General features: G+C 35.1%; 1 protein-coding gene across 5 annotated transcripts in view; it reads right to left on the reverse strand.

Moving 5' to 3' along the window:
• The window catches only part of LOC138327991 (E3 ubiquitin-protein ligase rnf213-alpha-like), a 114,954-nt gene that overhangs the window by 66,287 nt on the left and 22,758 nt on the right, over positions 1-25,909 (reverse strand). For all 5 annotated transcript variants that reach the window (XM_069274538.1, XM_069274539.1, XM_069274537.1 and 2 more), the window contains 18 exons: positions 25,377-25,461; positions 25,030-25,172; positions 23,977-24,057; positions 22,218-22,330; positions 20,862-21,009; positions 20,193-20,328; positions 19,420-19,621; positions 18,315-18,461; positions 17,601-17,682; positions 16,776-16,893; positions 5,427-5,595; positions 5,207-5,322; positions 4,058-4,264; positions 3,550-3,672; positions 3,014-3,131; positions 2,077-2,318; positions 1,428-1,510; positions 44-201 (listed from right to left, as the gene is read on the reverse strand). In XM_069274538.1, the coding sequence (XP_069130639.1) occupies positions 44-201; positions 1,428-1,510; positions 2,077-2,318; positions 3,014-3,131; positions 3,550-3,672; positions 4,058-4,264; positions 5,207-5,322; positions 5,427-5,595; positions 16,776-16,893; positions 17,601-17,682; positions 18,315-18,461; positions 19,420-19,621; positions 20,193-20,328; positions 20,862-21,009; positions 22,218-22,330; positions 23,977-24,057; positions 25,030-25,172; positions 25,377-25,461 (2,471 nt within the window). The remainder of the gene's footprint in view (positions 1-43; positions 202-1,427; positions 1,511-2,076; positions 2,319-3,013; positions 3,132-3,549; positions 3,673-4,057; positions 4,265-5,206; positions 5,323-5,426; positions 5,596-16,775; positions 16,894-17,600; positions 17,683-18,314; positions 18,462-19,419; positions 19,622-20,192; positions 20,329-20,861; positions 21,010-22,217; positions 22,331-23,976; positions 24,058-25,029; positions 25,173-25,376; positions 25,462-25,909) is intronic.

A 25,909-nucleotide genomic window follows, 5' to 3' on the forward strand; every position in this document is an offset into this window, starting at 1 on the left:
AATACATTTCCCAAACATATGTGAATCAAATGTGGAATCCTACCTTGCATCGTCCAAGGGAAGGTATTTGTTTGGCAACCATTTGTTTAATATACTGTCTTTCCATTTCAAGATTCAGTTGGCCAAAGTCCCACACCATAGGCAACATGCTGTGAGGTAAGGGTTGTACCCTGTACACAAGATGACGCATGGGGATACGTCCTGGAAGAAAATTATGTAATATTAAATGTATTAACGAAATATTTTTTTCAAGAAATGTTTCTGAGACATCCCCTAGTTATGACAGTGTGGTATCTAAGGAAGTGGCAGCCATTTTTCTTTTGCTCTGCTTAGTAACCTTCACTGGCCAACCCCCTATATAAAGCACGGGACACTTGACACACGTGTATCATTCTTAACATGGCTTGTCTCAGATACACATGCCCCGATATTGCAAATAACAATGTCAAATTTAAAATAAACACTGCACTCACCTGACAATATTTCATTGAAGTAATAGATGAATGTGTTGTCAGCAATATCCCAACATATGTCCAATACGAACTAATAAAACACTTCAATATGCACTAAGTTTTACACGTACACATACAACGACACGTGTGTGTCCTTGATAGTTGTCGCTCGTTCGGGTCAGGTACGTAGTCACGTGTATATGGTCAGTTGAGTGCATCGAGTACGATGATATACGTGGAGATATGTGGCGGATTATTGTTTGGATTTCTATTCACTTGCGTTGAAATTTTATTTTGAGAAACATCTAAATGACAACTTAGAGGAGTTGACATGTTTTCTTGCTAAAAAAGTCCCATATAGTTTTACAGGTGAGGGTTTTGTTTACCTATTTGTAGGTGATATATACTGTGGACTGCTAGGTGTATAGGTACATGAATGAGCGCACGTGTGTCGATTCACGCGCTTTATATAGGGGTCGGTGAGTCGTCGGAATGTAAAACAAAAATGGCTGTCCTCAACCGGGGAATGTCTCATAAACGATTCTTGAACAACGAGTATACTTATTTAAAAAAAATCATTTTAATAATTTTAACTTGCATTGTCAGCTTTAAGATTATTCGAAATGTAGGTTGTTGTAGTAATGTGATATACAGTATCTAAAATTTGTTTTTATTTCATATGCGACTAGTCTCGAAGTTCATGACTTGCAAAAATACGAACTTCTTTGACTCGTTTCATAAAATCTCATATCAAATGGACACTCATTTATGACCCTGCATTGTATTTCGGGAACAAAAGATGAGATTGCTTTAGACCTGTTATATCACTTTATACATTGTGTTGAACGGTTTCGATCATCATTCTAAGTTTAGGGTAGCTATAACGTATTTTCATATTGATATTTTGGATAAAGATGTTCATCAACTAATGATATTACTTGATACGTGACACGAGTTATTAAATGCAATACTCACCGAGTTTGTCGGTTGTCTCGTCCAGTTTAACGTGATACCCAAGTCCAGCTTTTTCCAGTCGCTCTATCATATCTGCGGAATGTCTATAAATACACATTAACGACACGTGATAGTTGGGTTATGAACACTTTGATACCATTTAGGTAAACATTGACAGACTGAATGGTGAGTTTTATATGAACCCACATAAGTATTACTATTAAGGGACACATGGATATCAAATAGAAATTAGTCATGCATAAGCTATTGAACCGCTGGAGTTATGTCGCCTTATAATGAGGATGGAATGTTGTCTTATATGGCCTCTTTTTAAAGAAAATGGTAAATTAAATAAAAAAAAAATCTGTTGTTATTTAAAAAGAAGTCTCAAATTAAGGAATATGTATTTACTATAAAATTCTAATAACAAAAAAAAAAAAAAATAAAAGAGACACTTCTAATCGTTGGTATCGTATGGTATGCATGGACTTAATTTTGGTTTAAAATATGATGACCCAAAGAAAGGATTTTCTTTATATCTGTTCTAAAACGACTGATGTGTTGGACATAGAGACCAACCATGGAATCTTTAGCAGCTGGCCACATAATAACTTCTCGGAATGTATCATTCAAAAGTTAATTATGAAACAGAAACGTTTTCGCTACTCACTTCCGATAGGGATTGCAAGCTGCGATAAATTTGAGATTAGCTGTCAACTCCAACTTCTCCCCATTCATCGTGTTGTCACACATAATCTCCTTAATGAAGTTGATGGCTTCTGTTGTATTCGCTTCATCAAAGAACAAGACAGTGAAGAAAGCTGAACCATACTGCTCGACGTTCTTCTTGGCCAAACGATCTGATGTATGGACGATCTCCATAATATCTGATTTAGTAGTTCCACCATGCACCTAATGATATTAATGTTTAGATTGAAGTATTCAACCGAAATCATGTACACTTATGGACCTATAGAAATGATTATGTTTACCAGTTAGACTAGTCTTGATATTAATGATTCAAGGATATGAATCATTTTCAAACTAAAATATTTCTATATGATACTTAACTCAATCTTAATTTTGTTATCGGTCATATAGTTAGGAGGATACATATTAAATACCAATGAAGAATTTAATCGAATACTGCCGATGCTTCTATATATCAGATTAGAACTAAAATGATACGATTAGCCGTTCGTTCCTTTTTCCGATTCGTGCCAGTTATACTGAAGGGATATGACACCGCCTTATTGAACAAGTTTGGATTTTACCAATATGGCGGCAGTCATATGAAAGATACGCTTCGAATTCAAGAATAAGTTCCTGTCTTAATAATATTACTGATATAAGATTATTACCTAAACAGTTTTACGAATACCGGCTACATTCGGCGTGTTCAATTACGAATAAAACGTACGGAAGATGTGACCGTTTAACAAAATATGTTTTGGTTTTAATGAGAGCAATATAGGTACCAGAAGTATCAAATTTACATAGCTTACGATTTTCACTAAGAAATAGAGACTAAGTATAGCATTTCAGTGTCGTCCTGTTTTGTGTAATAAATGAAATCGGAGAATAAAATAAATCATAATTTACGATACCTTCATCAGGATCATGTTGCGAACGCCATCATCTGGACACTGAAGCTGACACATGAACTTGACGAGACTTGTCTTTCCACATCCGGTCTCCCCCATTATAATGACGGGTATGCTGCACCTGGAAATCAGACGACCACAAACGTTTAGCCATCGTCGGTAGGTTTTGAAATACATATAATGATAATGATATAAACGTTATATTTCTAAGGTAGCTATATAGTTTACAAGAGCAGTGTAAACTGTCTATTACGAAAAGTGGTAACTAAAGCCGCGTGGTCTTTATACACAGATCAAATCATGTTATAAATGTGCATTTCGGATCATGAAGAAATGGTATTTATTAGCAGATAGTCTTTATGCAGAGGTAGTCACAGCCACTAAGACAGTTTTACTATATGTATTGGCATATTTGAATACTTCCTACGTACATGTTATCAAATGTAGAAAATAACTAACCGCATCAAGTGATAACTATCCACATAACGTTGTATAACTAAACATAACTACATCTGTATTTCCATTTCTTCGCAACTTACTTGAAACGCATATAAACTGCCAGAATTTTCTTCATATTGTCTGGTGTCAATTCATAGCTAGTATCTGGATCCCGGACATCTTTTAATCCCATCACCAAAGCTAATTTCTGTAGACGCTGGGACCTTAAGACGGCAATCATCATTTCCAATATTACATACAATAATACGCAAATTAAGATATTAGTATCGAAATATTCAATTGCATGTACATTATTTCATAACGATATCCAAAAGGGATACATAATTTATTTGTTTTCTAGTAACGTGAAACAGAATGTTGTCCTTGAAGGTTTTACATGTATATGGATTGGTGACATAAGGGTATGAAGAAACCAAACGACTACTGTAATGTCTTCACGTGTGTGAAAGAGATGGATGACTAAATAATTCGCTAACCCATGAACAATAGTATTAGATCTGCTTTACTTGTGCTGAACTACTAATAATTTTAATATAGTATTCAATGTTTAGTGTATTCTCCAAAAGCATATTAATATAGCTAATTTACCTGGTAAGGTGCTCAATTTGTTCTGACAGAGGCACTCCTTGCCTGTTTAACGCATCAAATAGTTCCTGGTTCATGATACCTGATGCCAAAACATTGTCAGTTTGATCATCTATCAAATCAAACCATCCATTTTCCGATTTTTTTAAATTGAAGCCAAGAAATGTGATAGTAGTTTGATCCTCGTTGAAGAACAGGTACGGATGTGGACTGTGACGAGACAGCTGTCGTTAGTTAATGAATGATACACACAATACAAAAACCCCTATACGCTTTAATTATACTCAATGATTATTATTTACGCAATCCCATACAAAGTACGATATATCACACTTTGTACGAAGTTGAAGGAAGCCTTATTAGGAAGTTTTGCATCAGAATAATTATACAATTGAAACATTTCATTCATTACTACATATAAGTTTAAAATGAATAAATAAGTATATTAGATTAAGACATATAGATGGTTAGACACACATTTAAGTATTTGTTTTCTCTTGTAATGTCCCCATTCGCTGGTATGTTGCCGTTGTCTACACTATAACGGCATATCATATTATGCGTCTTTTAAGGTCTTTGGACATTCATGATAAACAGGAAAGTAGAATTGATCCCTCCGTGATGAGTTATGGATGTGAGGTTTGTTTTCATTTTGACATCTTAAATTTAGTAAAGAGATTTACATTATTATTACGAATGCTATGAATATAAACATTTAAATACTCTGTATCAATTACCGACAGAATTATGGAAAAATAGAATCATACTATTGACAAGATTAAGTTGTTTATGAAATACCAAGAGATTCCAGAGGGATCGTGGCGCCCACCAAAGAATGATTATGTCCGACAAAGAAAAGATCTTTTCTCTGCTGTTCAAACATCAACTATCAAAATACAATATGGCGACTTTTCGGCCATCTTATTGACCGATCGGTCACAAAATACAATATACACAACTAGGACCATAGGTGACCATACATATAGAATTTGAAACAAATCCATTCAGTACGTTTTGAGAAAAGGAGGAATAGTTCATAGTTAAATTGCCAATTGAAAATTAAAAACATCTCGTTCAATAACTTTTTAAAAAGCGTTAAAGATTTTCAGATTTTAACTTAGGGATGCATTTCTTATATATGATATCATTTACCTGGTTTCCCATTTTCTTTTCATTTGAAATCGCTGTAAGTCGTTTTGCATGTTTAGTTGTTGCTCCGTATGTCCATCAGTTTCTTCGCTCATGTCCAAAGATCGCGTTGCAAAATCCTAAAAAGAACAAGTACAAAGACATAACTGATAATTTCTTTCTGGATTATAGAGTAAATTTAAACTTCATTTATTACGATAAACGTACATGTATTCTTACTTGCCTGTGACATTTGAACCATGAATATTTTAACAAAGTCGGAAAATCCTGGCAAGTCGGGCGCCACGGCTTCACTACAGAAAATTGATTTTGTGAAAGCTGTCAACTGGACATTGAGAAATGATGCAAACTGCTTCAGCTCTGCCCAAGAGGGATCCTGAACACCACAATTACTAAAAATAAGATATAGGTAATAATAAGCAAATGATATGACACGGGCGTGCTGAAATGTGGGGAGAACATTTTTGCATTTAGATCAGTTTTGTAGTCTTTTAAACACACATTTATGAGGTTACACCATGGAGTTCCATCTGCTGCATGAAAATCGGCATGATTGCGCATGTAATATTAATGACAGCTAAATGTGTGTTATCTAAGGGCCATCAATGACATACTTTGCAATACATATGGATATTACAATGCACGTGTTTATTCAGTTTTAATAAATTTGTTGGGACACATCATCAGTTGGCATCAGTGCAGTCACAATTTCGCATATATTAAGGATCTGCTCTGGTGAGGTTTTAGTCTCGTTGAAGTCTCGTTTCAACATAACATCAAAACGTTTTTGTGATTTTTAAAGCCTAATTTCTCAATTCGTAGCAATATGCCATATCGAAAATATGTAAAAATAGACTTATATTGCCTGTAGAATTTTTTATCATACACAAATTTTAAGAAATGGCGACAATTTTGAAAAGGTGCATTTTTACACTTCGTAGAGAGGTGAAATTTCACCCTTTTTTACAACAATATTTCACTTAACTCATCCGTACGACAATATTTGAGCTATATCAAGTAAATGTTTGCTGTAAATCTTTTTTAGGTTCACTGAGATGAAAATGATAATAATGGAAACCTTCCCGGTTTTAATTTGTGTTTGCATTGAAGTGAAGATAAAGTAATTTGAATTTTTTAGTAAGAAATGTTGAAAAATAACCGATTTTGTATCAGGACAAAAAATCAAGCACACTGACCCCCTATTTTTTTGATGGTTTTAGAAACAGCAACTATTTTTTCTTTTGAACTGCACAATTTTAAAAAGGGTACTCCTTGGAACTTTTTCTGTGAAGCGTTGAATCTGCCAAAAATGGTAAAAAAATGTGTATTTTCATCTTAAAAATGTACGGGGTAGGGGTAACATAAACATCTGTTCTGAGTAAAAATAATTGGTTAACTGTGTGATATTATTATTTTCTTAAAGAAAACATTGGTTTTGACAATTATGCGAATATTCATCCTGATCAGACAACCAATTTGCAAAATATTGTTTTAGTTTGTCATGAGTATGCTCAAAACAGTGAAATTTCCGTAAAAATACGATTTACGTCAAATAGGTATCTTTGATTCATAATAGCTCTAAATTAAGCACACCACCATAGTATTTTTATTACATTTTCAACTTTGGTATGCTCTCCTATTTTTAAAATTCTATGTTAGATAAAAAGTCAGTCATCAGAAAATTTTGACTTTTCACCAGAGCAGACCCTTAAGGTGGTTCGATACAGTTAGGCCTAAATATTTTCCCTCGTGTAATTTTCTTTACGCAAAGATTGGTTGATAAACTGATTATTAAGGCTTTTATTTTAAATTTGACCGGGCGGTTTTGGCAATATTGTACTCTCAATAACCCTACTTTACCGTCTGTTTTTCTCAAAAACAATTTTACACACACATTTTCAAAGCTTGCTAATTGAATGAAATATTACAAACAACAACATTACAAACAACAACATTTTTTATCTTTAATATGCAAGTTTATATGACTATCAATGACCTCAATGTCGTTTCAACTGTTCCAAATACATTTATTATGATTTTTACGCGAATGCATATAAATGAGGCCAAAAAAGAGCCATTTTTTGCATTTGAATTTCAAATTAAATACCTCATTTCAAAAAAAAGTGTCGTTTAATTAGGGCTTTTCACCATGGTTAAAAGACCTATTGTTTTTGTTCTGTTTATTATTATTATTTTTATTACAAGCTTACCGATATTTACATAATATATAATTCATTTTTCGCAATTTTCAGTCATGTGGACATGACGCATAGCTATTATTTTACATGATGAATAATTTGCGTGCCCCTGTGCTTGGGCTGAGGTGACCAATATTGCATGTCACGGTCCCGGAATAGCAGTTGAGATTAGTTGTTTTTATCTTGTACATACGTTCCTTCCGCATATTCATAATTCTAAATATAACTATCGAAGACAGATATATCCTGATCAAATTATCGATGAAAAGTTACATAATAATATGTATAAGACCACGATCGAGTGTATTGTGGGTAGCGATAGGCCTAGGACGTCTCCTTGCAGGCGGTATATGGAATTTTCAAATTATTATTTGCCTAGATGAAATAAATGATTTGTTTTAATGTCCAGGAGACAGGAGTCATCTCGTCTTTCCGTGTCAACACCAAAATAAAACTAACAGGCCTATTCAAGGACACGTCCTTGGCCTAGCTACTGTAAGATACTGACCGTGTATATATCCGATGTAAATCCTCAGATATATGATTATTTATTCTGTAGTAATAGAGCTACATGTGCATGTAGCCCTCGCCAGATATTGTGAAGAGTTTGAATAGGCATGTTTGAATGATACATTAAAAAAAAACCGAAAAGAAATTGCCGCCGGTGGTGAGAATCGAAATATCATAAGATCTGCACGTTAACACTAAGCCAGATTTCTGCTTTTTTATATACAATGTTTTTTTTATAAGAAGCAGATAACATTGTTATTTTTTGTATGATGTATTATTGAGTATTTCTTAATAAGAAAGATGAAAATTTGTAAATGTAATGTGCATGTAGCTGCTGTTTCAGCATGTAAAAAAGTGAAAAAATGATAATAACAAATCCCAAAGTTTTTTTGTTGTTCTTTATTTATACCTGGTATACGATAATCTTTGTTAGTTATACATATATATATTTTATTGATTTTTTTTCCTGATATGCTCGAACGTCGGCGAAGACACCCCCTAAGAGGAATGAGTTAGATTTCGCAGAGACGAAGCACAGGCTCGTGTTACGTTGATACGGTAAAAACGACAGTTTTTATTTCATACCATGGAATATCAAAGTTATATGCAATGAGAAATTGTACAATAGATTTTAGTTTATATCTTTCTACTGCGTATGCATCGTAAAACTCTGCTAAGTTGCATGAATAATCACGATAACTGCAGGTACAGGTTGGCCTAATGTTATACAATGCACAGTCGATGTCGGGAACAGATCCGATTTGATGCATTCAACTCAAATATAAAAAAATGAATGCTATTGCCGAAACCTTTTGGACTAGAGATAGTCTTAAGTCTTCAAAGATCGCTTCCTTTTTAATGAATAAGAAAAAAAAACACGGAAAAATCACGATAGCGGCTCGGAACCCAGTTGTAACGTTGGAAGAATAACTCAAGATGGCTGTCACATAACTGATTTATTGCATTTACGCGGGAGTCGCTTATGAACACAAAACAAAACAATGACAGGGCCGCTTAGGCGCTTAAAAATACAAGTCAATATGTTACATCTCCCTTTTTAGCACTTCAGTCTGTAATTAAACATTTAACAATAAATGCAATTACTTAATACATTTGTGAATCATTTAAGGAACATTTGAGCTCTTTAAGAACCCTTTTAACACAATTCTAACTTTAACGAAAATAAAGAAAACACTTTTTCTTAAACTGTCAGTCAGTTAGCAAGATCATAGCCATCCAGGTGCTTTGGCGTGTGGATAACCCTTCCAGATCTAGTAGTCCTGGTGGGAGGTCCTTGGGGTGCCGGTGCTGGTGGTTCACAGCATTGATCATCAGATTCGAACTGACATTCCGGAGTGTTAGAGTCAATGTTAGGATTTTTGGACACAATTGGAGTGTTGGTGTCCAAATACGCCTCAGAGTCATTAGAAACTTGCGGCGTGATGCTGACGTTAGACTTCCGCAGGAATTTACGATTGCGACGGAATACTTTCCCGCGTGGCGTTTTTACCAGATATGACCGTGGTGTCTTATCAACACCTTCGACGATTGCCGGCGACCATCCTTCGTCGGTTTTCAACTGAATCGTCTCCCCTGGTTTTAGCTCGGGTAACACTTTCGACTGACGATCATAATATTTCTTCTGAGTCATTTGTCGTTGCATTAGGGACGACTGTTGATTTGTAGGTTTGACCGATGGATCTAGAATGTTCGTGGCCATGGGGATGGTTCCCCGTAATTGACGATTCATCGCCAGTTGAGCTGGCGACAAGCCTAATCCCTCGATCGGTGAAGCGCGGTAGTCCAAAAGTGCAAGACTCATGTCAATCTTACTGTCCTCTGCCTTTTTCATAAGTTTTTTGATGGTTTGGACACATCGTTCAGCTTGACCGTTTGATTGGGGTATTTAGGACTTGAGGTCCTGTGTTCAAATCCCCACTCCGTGGCGAAATCTGCGAATGTTCGTGATGAAAATTGAGGACCATTGTCGGAGAATACGATTTCCGGGATTCCGTGCCTTGCGAAAATGGACTTGAGAGCGGCAACTGTAGCACTGCTCTGTAGGCTATGTAGATGAACAACCTCCGGAAACTTTGAATAGTAGTCCACACAGAGGAGATAGTTCTTCTCGTGAAACTCAAACAGATCTACACCAACCTTCATGAATAGACGTGACGGTGGTTCATGAGGGATAAGTGGTTCCTTCGTGTTCGCCTTTTGGTATTTGGCGCAAATTTCACATCGCGACACAATATCTTCAATTTCGGAGTTGAGTCCGGGCCAGAATACTAACTCGCGAGCACGCTGTTTGCATTTCACAACACCTAGGTGTGATTCGTGAATTTTCAGTAATGTCTCGCGTCGTAGGGTTTTTGGAATGACAATTCGCTGTCCTCGGTACACTAATCCATCGATTATGCTCAACTCGTCGCTGAATATTGAATATGGCGACAGCTCGGGCTGTTTCGTTTCCGGCCATCCGTGTTCTATTGCAAGTATAAGTCTCTGGAGAGTCTCATCCTTCGCTGTCTCAGATTTTAGCTGCATCAGCTTTTCTGGTGTAACACTTAATGTTGTGCGGATTTCGAGTGATGCGACTTCGAGTTCCTCGTCAATGAGGTTTTCAGGCATTTCTGGGAGTTAAGCTCTACTGAGAGCATCAGAGATGTACATTTCTCTGCCAGGCTTGTAGACTAGTTCTATGTCGTACCGTTGCAGGCGCATAAGCATGCGTTGCAGACGAGGCGTTGTCATATGAATCGGCTTTTTATGTATCGCGACGAGGGGCTTGTGGTCTGTTTCGACTGTCACTTTTCGACCAAAGATGTAGTGATGAAATTTTTCGCATCCGTATACAACCGCTGACATTTCACGCTCTATCTGTGCATAACGTGTTTGTGTTTCAGTGAGGGCTCGAGATCCATACGCGACCGGTTGACCTGTCTGAAGTAGGACTGCGCCAAGCCCTTTTGAGCTGGCGTCGACATTGACGGTGACCTCTTCTCTGACATCGTAGAATTTAAGAACAGGTGCCTGTGTAACGAGAGTTTGTAAGTGTTTATAGGCTTTTTCCTGCTCTGGGCCCCAGTTGAATTCAATGTCGTTTCGGAGTAGAATCCTCAATGGCGCGGAAACTTCGGATTGGTTAGGAATAAATTTTCCAAGATACTGCACCGCTCCTAAGAATCGCCTTACACCATTTTTGTCGACTGGTCTGGGCATTTCCCTTATTGCCCTGACCTTCTCGGGATCAACTTTCAAGCCGTCCTTACTGATTGTGTGTCCCACATACCTCACCTCGGTTTTACGGAGTTCATATTTCTGTTTGTTGAGTTTTAAGTTACGTTCACGTGCTCGTTGTAACATTAAACGTACGCGTTTGTCGTGTTGTTTGTCATCCTCGCCCCATACCAGGATATCATCAACAACGCACTCTACACCTGGGATACCTTCGAAGATTTCTTTCATTTTCTTGCAGAAAACTTCACTCGAACTGTTAATGCCGAAAGACAGGCGGCAGTATCTGTAACGCCCAAAGGGAGTGTTAAATGTTAATAGCTTTGAGCTCTCCTCATCAAACTCGATTTGCAAGAAACCGTTTGTCGCATCAAATTTGGAGAAAACCTTCGCGTTAGGTAGTCGGGCTACCACATCTTCGATAGTCTCCATGGGGTAATGTTCCCTCTTTATAGCCATGTTCAAATCACGTGGATCTATGCACACACGCGTTTTTTCAGGTTTGAGAACGACGACCATACTGTGAACCCAATCAGTGGGCTCATCTTCCTTAACGAGAACACCTAAACCCTCCATGCGTTCTAGTTCGGTTTTTACTCTCTGGCGGAGTGGCTCTGCTACTTTCCTCGGTGGGTGTACACTTGGTGTAACTTTTGGGTCAGTTTTTATGTGATATTTACCCGCGATCTTTCCAAGACCTTCGAAAACATCTCCAAACTCATCCAAAATATCATTTTTGGAAAGTGGTGCGCTTACAGGTTTCGATTCGACTGTGTGAATTCGTTGAACCGTACCGAGAGAACAACATGCCTTTTTGCCGAGTATAGCCGGACAGTCATTATCGACGACATGGAATTTCAGCGAAAATTCCTGCTCGCGAAACCTTACTGGTAATTGCGCTGTACCGAGTGGTTTTATACGATGACCTCCAAAACCGACTAAACCGTCCCGAGTGGGCTTTAACGGCGTTTCACAGTTCATTTTGTCCATCACGCGTTTAGGTATGACGTTGGCGTCCGCCCCTGTGTCCAACTTGAATTTTACAAACTGATCACCAAACTGTAGTGTTTCGAACCACTCATTGTCACGTGCCCCTGTGCTCGAGATTGTGCCTAAGAATAAATCCTCGGAATAACTTTCTTCACAACCAACAGTGTGTAGTTTCTTTTGTCGAGTGTTATTGTGACTATTATTGCCAGACCTACATAAGTTGGCGAAATGGTTCATACGGCCACACGTGTGACATTCTTTACCGAAAGCTGGGCAAACGGCAGAGCTACGTTCATGTTCATGTCCACAGTTTCGACAATCAACGAGCGAAAGTTTGTTTTGTCGTGCTTGTGGTTGTTTGTTGTTGGGCTGGGGTTGGGGTTGTTTTGTCTTTTTATTTCCATACCGTTTACGGCGAGGGCCAGATTGTTTATGTACTGTGTGTACGGAAGCTTCATCCACTTGTGGATTTTTAAGCATGCTGACCTGGGCACTGCTTATTTCCTGAGCTCTACAGAAATCAACGGCTTTTGTGAGTGGAAGATCAGTCTCACGAAGTAATCTGACACGTGTGCCTTCGTCTCGGATGCCACAAACGATCCTATCCCTAATGAGACTGTCTGTAAGCTCGTTGAAATCACAGTTCTTGGCCTTGTTTTTGAGATCTGTGACGAACGAGTCAATCGTTTCATTTACACCTTGAGATCGAGTGAAAAACAAATGTCTGAGGTATGTTAAGTTTTTGCGAGGTTCACAATACTCATAAAACTTTGTTTTTAGTACATCGAGTTTTTCTTTGTCACCTTCAGCGATCGTGAAAGTGTTATACACACGAAGGGCTTCAATTCCAGCTACGTGGAGGAATGTCGCGACCTGGACTTTACCCGACTTTTCCTCTATACCTGAGGCAGTCATGTATAATTCAAACCCTTGTACCTATTCTTTCCAATTTTCGGACAAATTTCCTTCTAAATTTAGGGCTCCTGGAGGCTTAAGTTGCTCCATATTTCTTCTTTGACACCATGTAACGTTGGAAGAAAAACTCAAGATGGCTGTCACATAACTGATTTATTGCATTTACGCGGGAGTCGCTTATGAACACAAAACAAAACAATGACAGGGCCGCTTAGGCGCTTAAAAATACAAGTCAATATGTTACACCAGTGGTACCGCGGTTTCATCGGTTTTCGACGGCGAAAGACCAAAATATATTTTTTACACGCAATGTTAAACACATTCAATTCAAATCATTAATTATATGTTTCAGAAGCATGTAAATGATGTTTTTGTGCAATATTTCACGAGTTTCATCTATTAAAGGAAGCATTGTATCCACAAACGCTATAAGATTTACATTGTAGCCTAGGCCTACTGTTTCTTTTTCTTTCTGTCAAAGTGACGTTTAAGTAATTGAATGTTTCAAGATAAACTTACACTATATCTATTATTTTAAACTATGTTATGCTGTATATGAGTGCAAATTGCCAACGTAATACCACAAATGAATGCTTATTTATTCAAAACGCCAGCTTGCATGGTCGAATCACCCCGTGGGCTCGTAGGAAAAAAGTGACGTCATTGGAATGTTCGGGATGAAATCGTCAAGTTTAAAAATGGTAATCAGGATAAAGAAATTAAATAGCTTGAATTATGAAGATACCTCTAACAGTATTTTTTTTTTATCATTATATATTATGTAAGTTAATTATTATTCTTCTACACATTATTTGTGTCCAAAAGATCTTCAAAATGGTAAAAGGTATGCCAATGGCCTTTTTATTATATTGTATGGCATGAGTTGAAGGGGTGACCGCAGCATTTTTAATAGGTCAAAAATCCAAGATGGCCGCCATGACGTCATACCTTAAAAGTTTAAAACAGCCATAACTCAAAAATATTTTAAGATACAGCACATAATTTTGATGTTTTATGTAGATCGTATAAAAAACTAACTTTTATTCAATTACAGCAATTAGGTTAAAGGTCAAACAAAAAAGTTCGCTATGGGGTCAAAGTTCACGAATTTTAATTTTTTTGTTTTTGCGAAATTTCTTTTTACATATCGATGCAGAATGTCTTTCTGATGAATTTGGTGTCTTTTATTTTTCGGTAGCACTTCGGTTAATGCTGTATACCATTTTGAAAAACAATCTTTTGATCGAAATTCCCGCCAAAATATTTAACATTATATATTGTCGAACTGAATGACTAATATAGTCTGCATTTGCTATAGAAAAGACCCCTCTAATGTTCTCTAACGTTTGATATGATTTTCATCTTCATAAAAAAACCAAAATGGCCGCTATGACGTCATATCTTAGAATTTAAAAATGCTTATAACTCACTAACAATTCTTTTCACAGATTTCATCCAATAATATTTTTTGCAGATAATCTTAAGCGTAAACTTTTTCTCTCTACATGTTATTACAAAAATGGCAACTTCCGGTTTTCGGTAAGGGTCAAATGTTAAAGGTCCTGTTTTTAACAATAATCTTGAAAACTTTTCTCCTGAAGTTCTGTAAGGTCTAGGATCTTCATATGTCATGTCCAGGGGATGGGCTATAAAGTCAGATACTAGGAATGACCTTGACCCATATTCAAGTTCACAGGGGTCAAATGCACATATCATAAACTTCATGCAGATCTTCACTAAAACACTTTTATTCAGGGCTGAAAGTCAAGGTCATTTATTGGTTACAACTTCAAAACCCATGCATTACCTAGTTCTTAACTTACCTGGCAATGACGGTATTGTAAACTAAATATAGTGAAAAGCCCGCCAAATTGTCTATGACAATTTTTAGGTTTTTTAAAATTTTTGTCCACATAATAAGACAGTTTTTTGTGTTACGATGAAAGAATTTAAAAAAAATTGACCGCGGAATTTTGGAGTAATTAGGATTCTATACCCCTACCCCCTAAAAACGACCTTTTTTCACAATTATATTATTAGACTGAAACCGAGCGGTAATATTTTTATAAAGTACATATATTCAACAATATAAAGTGTAATATCTGAAAATATAAATTGTTGTAACTGTTCATTCAATGTCACGATGCCACCGATTTAATGCTATACAAAGCTAAGAAATGGCACAAGTAAGCCATTATTTTGCCTGGATATGATATCTGAAAAATGATTATGGAAAATTCCGTGTAAAGATTCCACTTCAATTACCCTTTAGACAATCCATGATTTTATATTGTTTTAGCGGAAAAATATTTGATCAAAATCTATCTTTCCATCGTCAAGAAATCTTAGCTTTAATGGTCGTTTGAGGCAGATATTCAAGCATAAATTTGAATTTGGCGCCAAAATTGTAGCGATGAATTGTGTCTACGTGACAATGATCGAAGTTGATAACTTCAACTTGGGATCACAAAAATGTCAATAAAATCGATGTCATCATACACAACTGTATGTCTTTGTATGATGTTTTGAGGAGATATCTTCATATCTAATATATTTATTTATTAATCGAAGAAAACTAAAACAGGTTTTTGGATCCTAGAGATTACCTGTACTGCAAGTGAACGCCTAAGAAAAAATATCTTATTCTGAATCCTTGATCTACATATGTACATGTACGTTCAGCTGATTACTGTAGACAGGAAAATAATTAGTTTATGCCTACATGTACATATTTAGTTTCTATATCACATATATAATACTGTTGTTGACACTACCTTACATATGCTTTTTCGTAAGGTAGTATTTGATCAACTAAATGAGTACTTCCATGCATTTTCTCAAAACAGGAAATGCATGCATCATCTAATTACTGTACAGTGGTTATGTCTTATCGTACACGTACAAGTAAATAAAGTCCTGTTTCCCGAACGAGTTAGTGTTTATGGAAGATCATATTAGCTAAAAATGATACATGTAGACATCTACATACGCTATATTCATAAATATACTGGCTTGTACAAATTGAACGAAAAGGAAGGGTGTGGCGATGGAGAGACGAAATAATTTTGAATCTTTAGTTTTATACTGGAGGATTACTCGGCAAAGTTGGAATATCTTGATTTATGCATCTCCCTTAAAACACATATCAAATATTCACAGTTAAACAGAAAATGTTTTAATCACTTGATTGTTATGAAACTTTATTTTATTCAGTACAAAACCGTATCGGCATATATCAGTCCGTTTGTATGAGTTATGTAATTTGCTTCTCAAAAGATACATGTAGCTCCATGTTATATCAGCCTAGCCAAATTCAATGATCTAACAATTTTTTTTTCTAGTTTGTCGAAACTAGGTTCTACACCTACCGTACAAACTTTGATTTTCACCCGGCATCAAGCTTTCGGCAAACCGAACTAAGTACAATATCGACAAATACTTCGTTTATCGACTATACTATCCTGATTTAAACGTTAAAAGGTAAGATATCGTTAGACGGATAACATATAGATCGCTATTCGTCATAATCTTATTCACAAAAGTTTTTTCATGTGCAGTTCCGAATGCACTCATTGACCCGAGGAGGTCCGAACGAACGGCGCATTCGATCACTGTTCGGAAGGTCCTTAAGTATTTATTTAAAAATAAAGTAGCGATATCTAGGGATATTTCAGTAACAAATGTTTGTATAGTGTGTTTCTGTTATAGAGTAGTAATCTTACCTTAGCAGAGTGTCAATGCAATCTTTCATAGACTTCTCTGAATTTTTTCTTAGGTGATCATATGGAACTTTGAATGTTTTTGTCTGGTATTCATTACGACAAAATCCATGTGTTCCTTCTGTTAACATAATAATACACATTACAACAAGCATGTACATTTTTAATTTGGTATATGTCGGAATTTACTGTATGGGGATATTGTATCATATGAGGGAAAATGACAGGTCAACAAACCTCAGTTTTATGGGAAGGGAGCAGGTAGCAAATGGTCATCTTTTTTCGAAACTAAGCGGATGGTACGGACTAATTATATCGTTGTATAAAACACCAAGGACATAGCAAATAACATTTCACATGGAGTCAGCTAAACGCTTGTTATTATTTTCCGGGTGCTAAGATTTGGTGATTTGGTGTTTTTTCAAAGAATGGATGAAATCGAGTACCGTTCAACATTTATACCAAGTTATGTCAATTAATAATGCAAGTTCATCAGGTCGTGCATGTACTTTAACATAACCTAACATTATCCGTTGATGACTATCGATTGGAACAGATTTACATTAGTCCCAGTTTGAAACATATTCTTAAGCTTGAAGAAATAGGGAGATAATACTTGAAGAAGAAATTTGCTTAAGAATTATGAAACATTAAAATGTATCTAAAATGTTTTTAAAGTTTATTAAAGTTTTACTTTCAGTGTAATAAAATACTATCAGGTTTAAGTTAACCGACTATTCAATATTTGAATTAGGCAGTGAACAGACTCATTTACCTACAATATAAATGATCAAGTGATATAAAGTTGATATTGAAGCATGTTTCTACCTGTTGTACTGTAAAGCCATTCCAGCGGTGATATACAATACGTTGTTGGTAAGATGCACAATGTCTTGTGTACAACTGATTCCTAAAACATATCAAATTTAAAAGATTTTATTTTGTTAAGTATCCAACCTAAATTATAAATAGTTTATATTTTTAATGTTTGTCCATATTCCATCTTTGCATATTACAAAGTGGGTATATCTGCATTGTGACGTCAATATTTTGTGAGCAAATTCTAATTCGTTTTCTCTTAAAAATGTATTTTACACAAAACATCAAAATTAATACCTACCCGCAAGAGCAGATAACATATTAATGTGCAAATGTTAAAAATATGGGTTAATGATATGATTATTTCCCTTATCGTTTATTATATGACTATGACAGCATTAAAAATGTTCAAATATAATTTTTGATTGTGACTTTAAATATTTAAGATTTAGAAAGATTTACTAAGTATTGAATTATTCGAGGATGAATAGTATAAATGATATAGATTTATAAATTTTGTTGAAAGTGACCATTTGGTACAAGGTTTTATAGGTCCAAAAGACCCTCCATCTTTGAATTGCTCAAGATGAAGTATAGATGTTTCTAAAAAATGACCTGTTGTGGACTCATTAGTGTTTGGCCAATACCATGTAAATAATTGTTGACCTTTAGCCATAGGAAGTTTTTAGCGAACGAAAAACTACAACCACTTGTTGAGTTTACCTTTCCAATAGTCTGTATGATGGACGATTCTAAACATTCCACCAAAAACAAATCATGTCTGGACATGAGCCACACGTCTCCTGAACGTGACGCCAGACAGCCGACGATAAGCAGTTGGAACAGAACATAATCCACACCAGACTGTACCTTCAATAAAATATTTTAATGCTTAACTCACACCCATCAGACACATATTGAACTGATTCAAAGACGGGAAAGTTTCACCATAGATTTGCAGGGTTTAATGAGGTAATGTTTAAAGTTATATGTGCCGTAAATGGGCTTTTGGTAATTGGAATGTTGATTTTTCTTCATTAATCTATTAGAAACCATAAGATTTGATGAATTTTGCCGTGATAATCATTCAAATGGCATCAGATGCCATATATACGTTGGTTACAGTACAGAAATTATGTATTGTAAAATTGTTGTTTTTTATGCCTTATGTATGTTTAGATGGAAACTTCCTTGCAGTAATCATTTTACAATTATAAATAACACTGTATAATGTGAAATGAAATTGTAGACCACAATTTGGCTTCATGGTCTGACCGTAAATACTCGTTTCGCTTCAGTATAGATGTACATATAATGATTTTTGGCAATACTGCTAAAATCATTTTCTGCTCTTATTTGTATTTGTAACATTAAAACCGATGCAATGATAGTACTGTAATTTTCAAAATGTAAGTAACTTTTGGTGATAAATACCATATTAAAAGCTTATCTTAATTCGTGAGTATGAAACATACGGTACATACAACTGTAAATGTACAATGTGTAATTGAAAACACACTATTTCAATTTGTCGTTAACAAGATATATATTTGTTAATATCCCAAGCATTAACACAGATAGTTACATTCACCACTAACCCGTGATTTGCAGGTAAAAAACACTACTATAATTTTTAATACCTAAACAATGAAAACATCAATTTTCACCATTTGACCATTGATCCAAGCACATTATATGCATCTGACCCGAATGTATCTTCATGCATAATATTTTACTTGTAATTGAGTGGCCGTAAAACGGGTCATTAAATTCCTTAAAGATATATATTTATAGGAAATGAAATCACATGTAGCCACAATTTACTTACCACGGGTGCTATATCAATGTGTATGTAGCGACTTTCACCTGTTGTAGTACAGCTAGGTAACATAGACATAACCTGCTCTCTATCAACCACTCTATCGTACATTGGGATAGAGCACGTGGTCTTTCCTGATCGGAAACGTTTGTTCTTGTGTAGAGTTTTACCTTCCCCGGCCCGCTTTGATGTGACAACTTCAACCGCATTTCTGTTGATTCAGAATGCAATGCATGTTCTATAAAAAATTCCATTACATTTATTGTAAAAGTTAACAACAGTGATGGTAGTAATAAACAAAAATAAACAAGAAAGTAACAAACGGAAAAAATTGATTGTGTAAGAATATCGCACAAAAAATGTCCCCTATATAGCAAGCGGCACTGCATTAAAATACTTCAAAATGCAAATATGATAAAAGGCAACCTCATTAACTGTTACAGCATTCGACTGTTCAAGGCCCTGACGCATTTATAACTGTAACAGCTCTCTGTATATTTGTACCTTTGACCAAAGTGTGTGATCAGTTGACATTTCAGTAACAGTGTGTGATTTAAATATAACATTATATACTTCTTAACGTGAATAGTTAAATAAGTATTAAATTGTTATACAAATAGCTGCGACGAAGATTATAGAGAAATGGAAAAACACAAGGTAACTTTCTGTCGGGAATATTTTTAAATGGTAAACGAATGTACAAATTTTAATCGAAAGAAACATATATTTGATTTGAGCACAATATCTGTTTATTTCGGTGATACAGATAATAACATGATTACCCGAGTTCTGAACTTGCGTAATCTTTTATCACCTCCACGGGTGATTCCGGGAACTTTCGTCGATACTTTTCTAATGCCGCAGTCATCACTGACCTGTTCTCATTTTCCTTACTGCTTAATACAACCAGATGAAAGTCTAAAACAAAAAATGAATTCATTTAGTTTTATCTAAGATAACACTAAGGTCTAATAAAGTCTAATAAAGATTATATTGTCATTTTTTAAAGGTAAAACTGGAAACCCTAATGTAATAATTAATTTTAATAATAAGGTATGATAACTGGAAATCCCCTCAAAATGTAAGTTTATATTATCATAGAACAAATACTAAAATATTTCTATGATATACATACATACATCTATTATCTAAAGGTTTTTCATCCTCGATTACTCCAGGGGTTACATTTACTGTCGTAATATCCCCTGGAATATGTCATAGCAAACATTAAGGTTTTGTATGCGACATCAGATGGGGCAGGGCTTGGTCTTTTTCTACATCGACAAAATCGATTAATGATAAACTGTGGTCCATTGTGTGGCTCTAAAGTTGGTAAGACTTTTTCTCCTGAATTGATTTCACTTTTACTTTAACATATTCCAAGGTGGATATAACGGCAACGACAATAACCCCTGGAATAACGAGAATGAAGTCTTATAAGATACCCATACCGTGTTTATGTTTGCGTTGTAGTTTCTTCAGAATGTTCTCTGCTGCACACGCAACCTCAATGGTCAGTTGATCCGCATGCATCATACAGTAGATCTTTTTCTCATGCATTGGGTGTTGTTGTACGGATCTTCTTAAGAATACTTCTACCTTAAATCAAACGGAAAACTATAGACATTGTGTCAAATCTTATTTCTTACTTTATGTATTCTGTGTTTCCACATTACACAATTATCTTTCCTTCGAGGTAGGTATTGATTTTGATATCATGGTATTGTGAGCGTAACGGCATATCTTTAAGAGAAAACGATGTCTTGCGTACAAAACAGTTACGTCACATTGGAGACCTACCAGCAAGGAAGGAGATGACTCTACTCGAAACTCGACAAAAAAATTGCTCGGCCTAAACTGATCAACCTCTTTCGGTAAAAAAACTAATGTATATTTATGATATATATATAAAATGGGCCAATATCATAAAATCTAAAATTTCGATATTTATGGTGTTGATTTTACTATATCTGGGGGCTATGCGGATATGAGGAGAGAAAAAAAAGAAATTTTAGTCATGATTGAATAATAAGACCCCAAATAAGTTTAATATAGTAAACCTAGTGGAAGTCTTAGACCAAACATGTTATGAAATTAACTTAAGGTGTTGTATTTTTATATTTATTCATTGCTAATTCAGTTTTAGTGGAAGATTTCTAATTTGTGCCGTTTTAGTTGCTATGGTATTCATCCGAAATATACATCAATTAACGAATTTGAAAATGTTAGATATTTTTGATGGTTTTGTCTTTGAGCGCAAAATTGAACATCCGGACACCATATCTAGGTTAACTATGCAGTTTGTTTAAGGATGTGCTTTATGGTTTCTAGATGAAAAAAGATTGACAAAATTTCAACATTTATATATTGTATGCATGTTTATAATGGTTGCCATAGCAACCGAAGCTACAATGATACACAACAATCATACATATTGTATAAAGGATGTACTAGATATTGTAATTTATCAATTCAATAACTTAATAAAAGGTTTAAGAATTTGACATTTGGGAACCAAAAAGGGTTCAAACCATACATAGCACTGTAAGTCAACTTGATCCCTGTTGGCTCCATACCTGAGAATTCTGAGGGTCATTCAGGACCAATTAAGTCAAATTACTATACATGCACCTAAATATAAGAGCTGATAAAATGCAATGACTCAAATGGTAATTTGAGATGTTGAAGAGAAGGTATGTCCTCGATGTGCGATTTACCGACAGACGGACTAATAAATAGAAGGACAACCAGAAATTAAAATCCCTCTTCTGTTGAAGTTGATTGTCAATGAAAGCTTCACGTAATACCTCATCAATAGTAGTATCACAAGTACAACTGAGGATCTCCTCTGGCCTAGGCAGTGGTTTTACTTTGTTTCTATCCATCAGATACACGGTCAGCGTAGCATTGACGATATCTCCTGTAATCAATCAGCAATAAAAGTAATGACACTTATAACCACATATGGATATCTTTAATAAATGTATAGCGAATCAATTACTTTATTCATTACTTCAAAGAAGGCATCTTACTCAGCATAATATATACTACTCAAAATTTGCTAAGGATCACTTTTATTTTGTAGTATATCAAATTCATGTAATTGTACAATATGCAAGAACTTGGAACGGCTCTGCGAGAGGAATGGGCATCCATCCAGCAAAACCGGAATCGGGACTTAATTGCGAGCATGCGTCGGCGATGTCGCAGTGTTATTGAAGCTAGGTGACGTCACACAATATGCTGAAATGAAAATTGCATGAGAAAATTGTTTTAACGCGAATTTCATTTTCGCTCCCATTGCCGTGTTTTTGGTGATTTTGGGGGGGTAGCTCTGTTTCGCAAGTAATGTATCGAGTACACGTGAAAATTCCATAGTTTTCCTGTTGGATCCTGTGTTTAGACATCTTAAATACATCAATAAAGTATTTTTATGAGTATTGTACAATTACATGAATTTGATATACTGAAAAATAAAAGTGATCCTTAGCAAATTTTAAGTAGTATACTTAATTCAAGGTGATTTAAATGCTTAAAGATCTAGAGGCATCTGCATTACTTCAAGCGTCCGCATGAAAATACATCATATGTTGTCTTTCTCAGCCTGAAACTATAATCTTAAATGAATTGTCATACGTCACATGTGTGGGATTACATTAATTCTTTAAGTAATATTTCATTTTGAATAGTTAAATTCATCAATTTCTGCAAATTCTTGAGCAAAGGTTGCACGGAATGCTCTCTCGAACTTTCTCACCAATTAGAACATTTATGGCCCCCTCTTAAATATAAACGTTTTACTGTCCTAGATATTCAAAAGAATTATAAAGTATTGCAATCATGCAATTCAGATTACGAATCGGTTACACAAAAAGCAGAGATGAAAAATACTGAATCGAAAAACACTAGTTAGGATTAAAAATTATAACCCCAAAAATTTTTTTATCGCATATTTGCAATCAGTTTTATTTATGTTATGATGAATTTAACATAAAAGCCGACACCTTTATTAATAAATAATGACCACGACAAAATGTGTCATTATCTCTCTAAGTAAATATTACGGGAATCCAAGCATTATCAATATCTTATCGAATTTAAATCAATAAGGTTTGCTTGTATAAAGTGATGATGTAATTACAGAAATTGAGTTATATCTTATATTACTACTTTAAACGAACTTGGTGTTACGGGTGTAGTTACATATGTATATATACGCAATACATTTTCAGAAAGTCGTTAAGGAAAGTTCACTGAAAGAAAGTATGCGGATAGTTTCTGAAAGTCTCTTATTACATTTTATGACCAAAGACATGATCATTTAAATTTTACAATAATATATGCAAACACGATGACAAAGTTGATAAAAGTTTACAATGAAACTCAAATGTTGTGAAACAATTTGTATGAAACGTAATATAAATGCACGATTGTCAGTATGAATTCTTGAACGCAAAATCTATGTAACTGTTGAAAGCAACGAAGATGCGAAATTTTTAAAATTATACAATAGCGTGGTACCTGCAGTATTTATTAAAAGCTGATTTTACTGTTACATTTACTTACTTGCAGGACAAACGATCAGGTTGGGTTCGTCCGTCTTCAGTAGCTCAGGTAGACTTCTGTGTAATCGGTCTTGTTTTGGTACTATTTTAAAAGAATATTGTTCAGCGTTCAAAACAACCACAGTACCTAAATATAGTACGTGGACACTCAGTAAACCAATGCACCAGGAGAACTTTAAACCAATACTTAACTGATACCATTGCTACATCACATATGTTTACCATTGATTCATACACAAATTCCGTTTATGTTCAATTCTGCTTTTCAGTCGGTACCAATGGAAAACAAATGACATCCGATATCCTGAAAACGTTATTTACCATCGCTCAAATCACTATGTAGCAATTTCCACTTATCGGGCGATTTGTAAATCATGATCTATCAGAACCCTACTTAATGTGCATTACGTATATTTATTGCTGAAAATACAAACAACATGACTTAATTCCTGAGAATAACTATTTCAATTGCAAGAAATACCCCCACATAATTCACAACGATATTCCATGGTTGCTATGGAAAATGCAACTCTTGAAAAATCTGCCTTGACGCATGACATTTCTGTAATGTGATAAAGGCGTGATGAAAGTTATTATAGCGGCTAGAATTCCGTCATTCCGTTAACAATCAAACATGGTTGTGTCAAGCAAACATGGATATCATTACCCTCTGGTAAGAATTTGCGGCTAGCACTCGGCTAGCCGCCCAATGTCGACTTTATTTGAAATTATATTAAACTAAATCAATATGGCGTATGGCTGTTCGCACTTTATAACTAAACAAGTTATTTCAGAAACAAAATACGAGAAAAAAGTTGTAATGCATATAGTACTGCTTGGAATATTTTCAGTGCTTAGTGAAAAGACCATATTCTACTTGTATTTAGATACATGTAATTAGATATATGCCCAATGCTAAAATTGGGAGAGAAAAAGCATCATGAATGTTTATCAAAAGTTGTTATTCGTCATGGATACAGTTGAAAATTGTTCAAGCGAATTTTAAAATTCAGTAGCTTGACATTATATACATATTTTGCAAATAATAACTCACCCTTTTCAACAAGATCGAACAAAATTCTTCCTAGTCCCCGGAAACTTAGGGAATTTGAAGTTGACTCCTTTTTGGAGAATTCTTCCACGAAGGCCTTCCACACAACATCAAAGACTTGAACCATTTGCTTCATACTATAGGTTCTTCAATGTATAAATAAATATTAACAACGATATAAAGGATTAACGCAATATAGCCGCATTAAACTTAAGATTGCCTTCAGCAACACATTCTGCTGTGGTCATGTATTATTCAGTGAGTGTTTTCATCTTGAAGTAATAGGAACTGGCACTTAATCTACATTACTTCGCGACAATACTTATTACTTTAAAATTCACTTTGCTTACCTTTCCAAGTTAGTCACTTGTTTGTTAGCTTCTTCAAACATCGTAGTAAGGAGCTTGAGCACTGTGTCTTTGGTTGTTAGGTTTCCTACAAAGTATACATCCATAATTAATTTTCATCACTCCTAAATATTCATGTCTGGAGTATTACTGTGTAGATACAAAGCATTAAACGACTTCTAACTGATTCAAGATTTCAACAAGATAAATGGCTTTAACATCTTTCAAATTTAATTTCATGTATATATATAAGCTTTAACTTTGATATTATGGGCATTTTTAAGATTCGGGATCAGGATATTATAATTCATATCTCACAGTAATGCTTCGCTTCCGTCTTGAAATGCGAAATTCGTTCCTTTTCAATCGATAAATCAGATGGATGCAAGATGTTCTGTACAATGCCCGGCACCATTCCAATCAAAAACTTAATTTCGCAATATGTTGATGGTTCTTAGATATATAATTCATTTTACAGAATTCGGTTTATATGACGATTCTTCGGTGATATTATAAGATAAATATATGCAAAACAA

This window comes from Argopecten irradians, chromosome 7 (assembly GCF_041381155.1).
Source record: "Argopecten irradians isolate NY chromosome 7, Ai_NY, whole genome shotgun sequence".
Taxonomy (NCBI): Eukaryota; Metazoa; Mollusca; class Bivalvia; order Pectinida; family Pectinidae; genus Argopecten; species Argopecten irradians.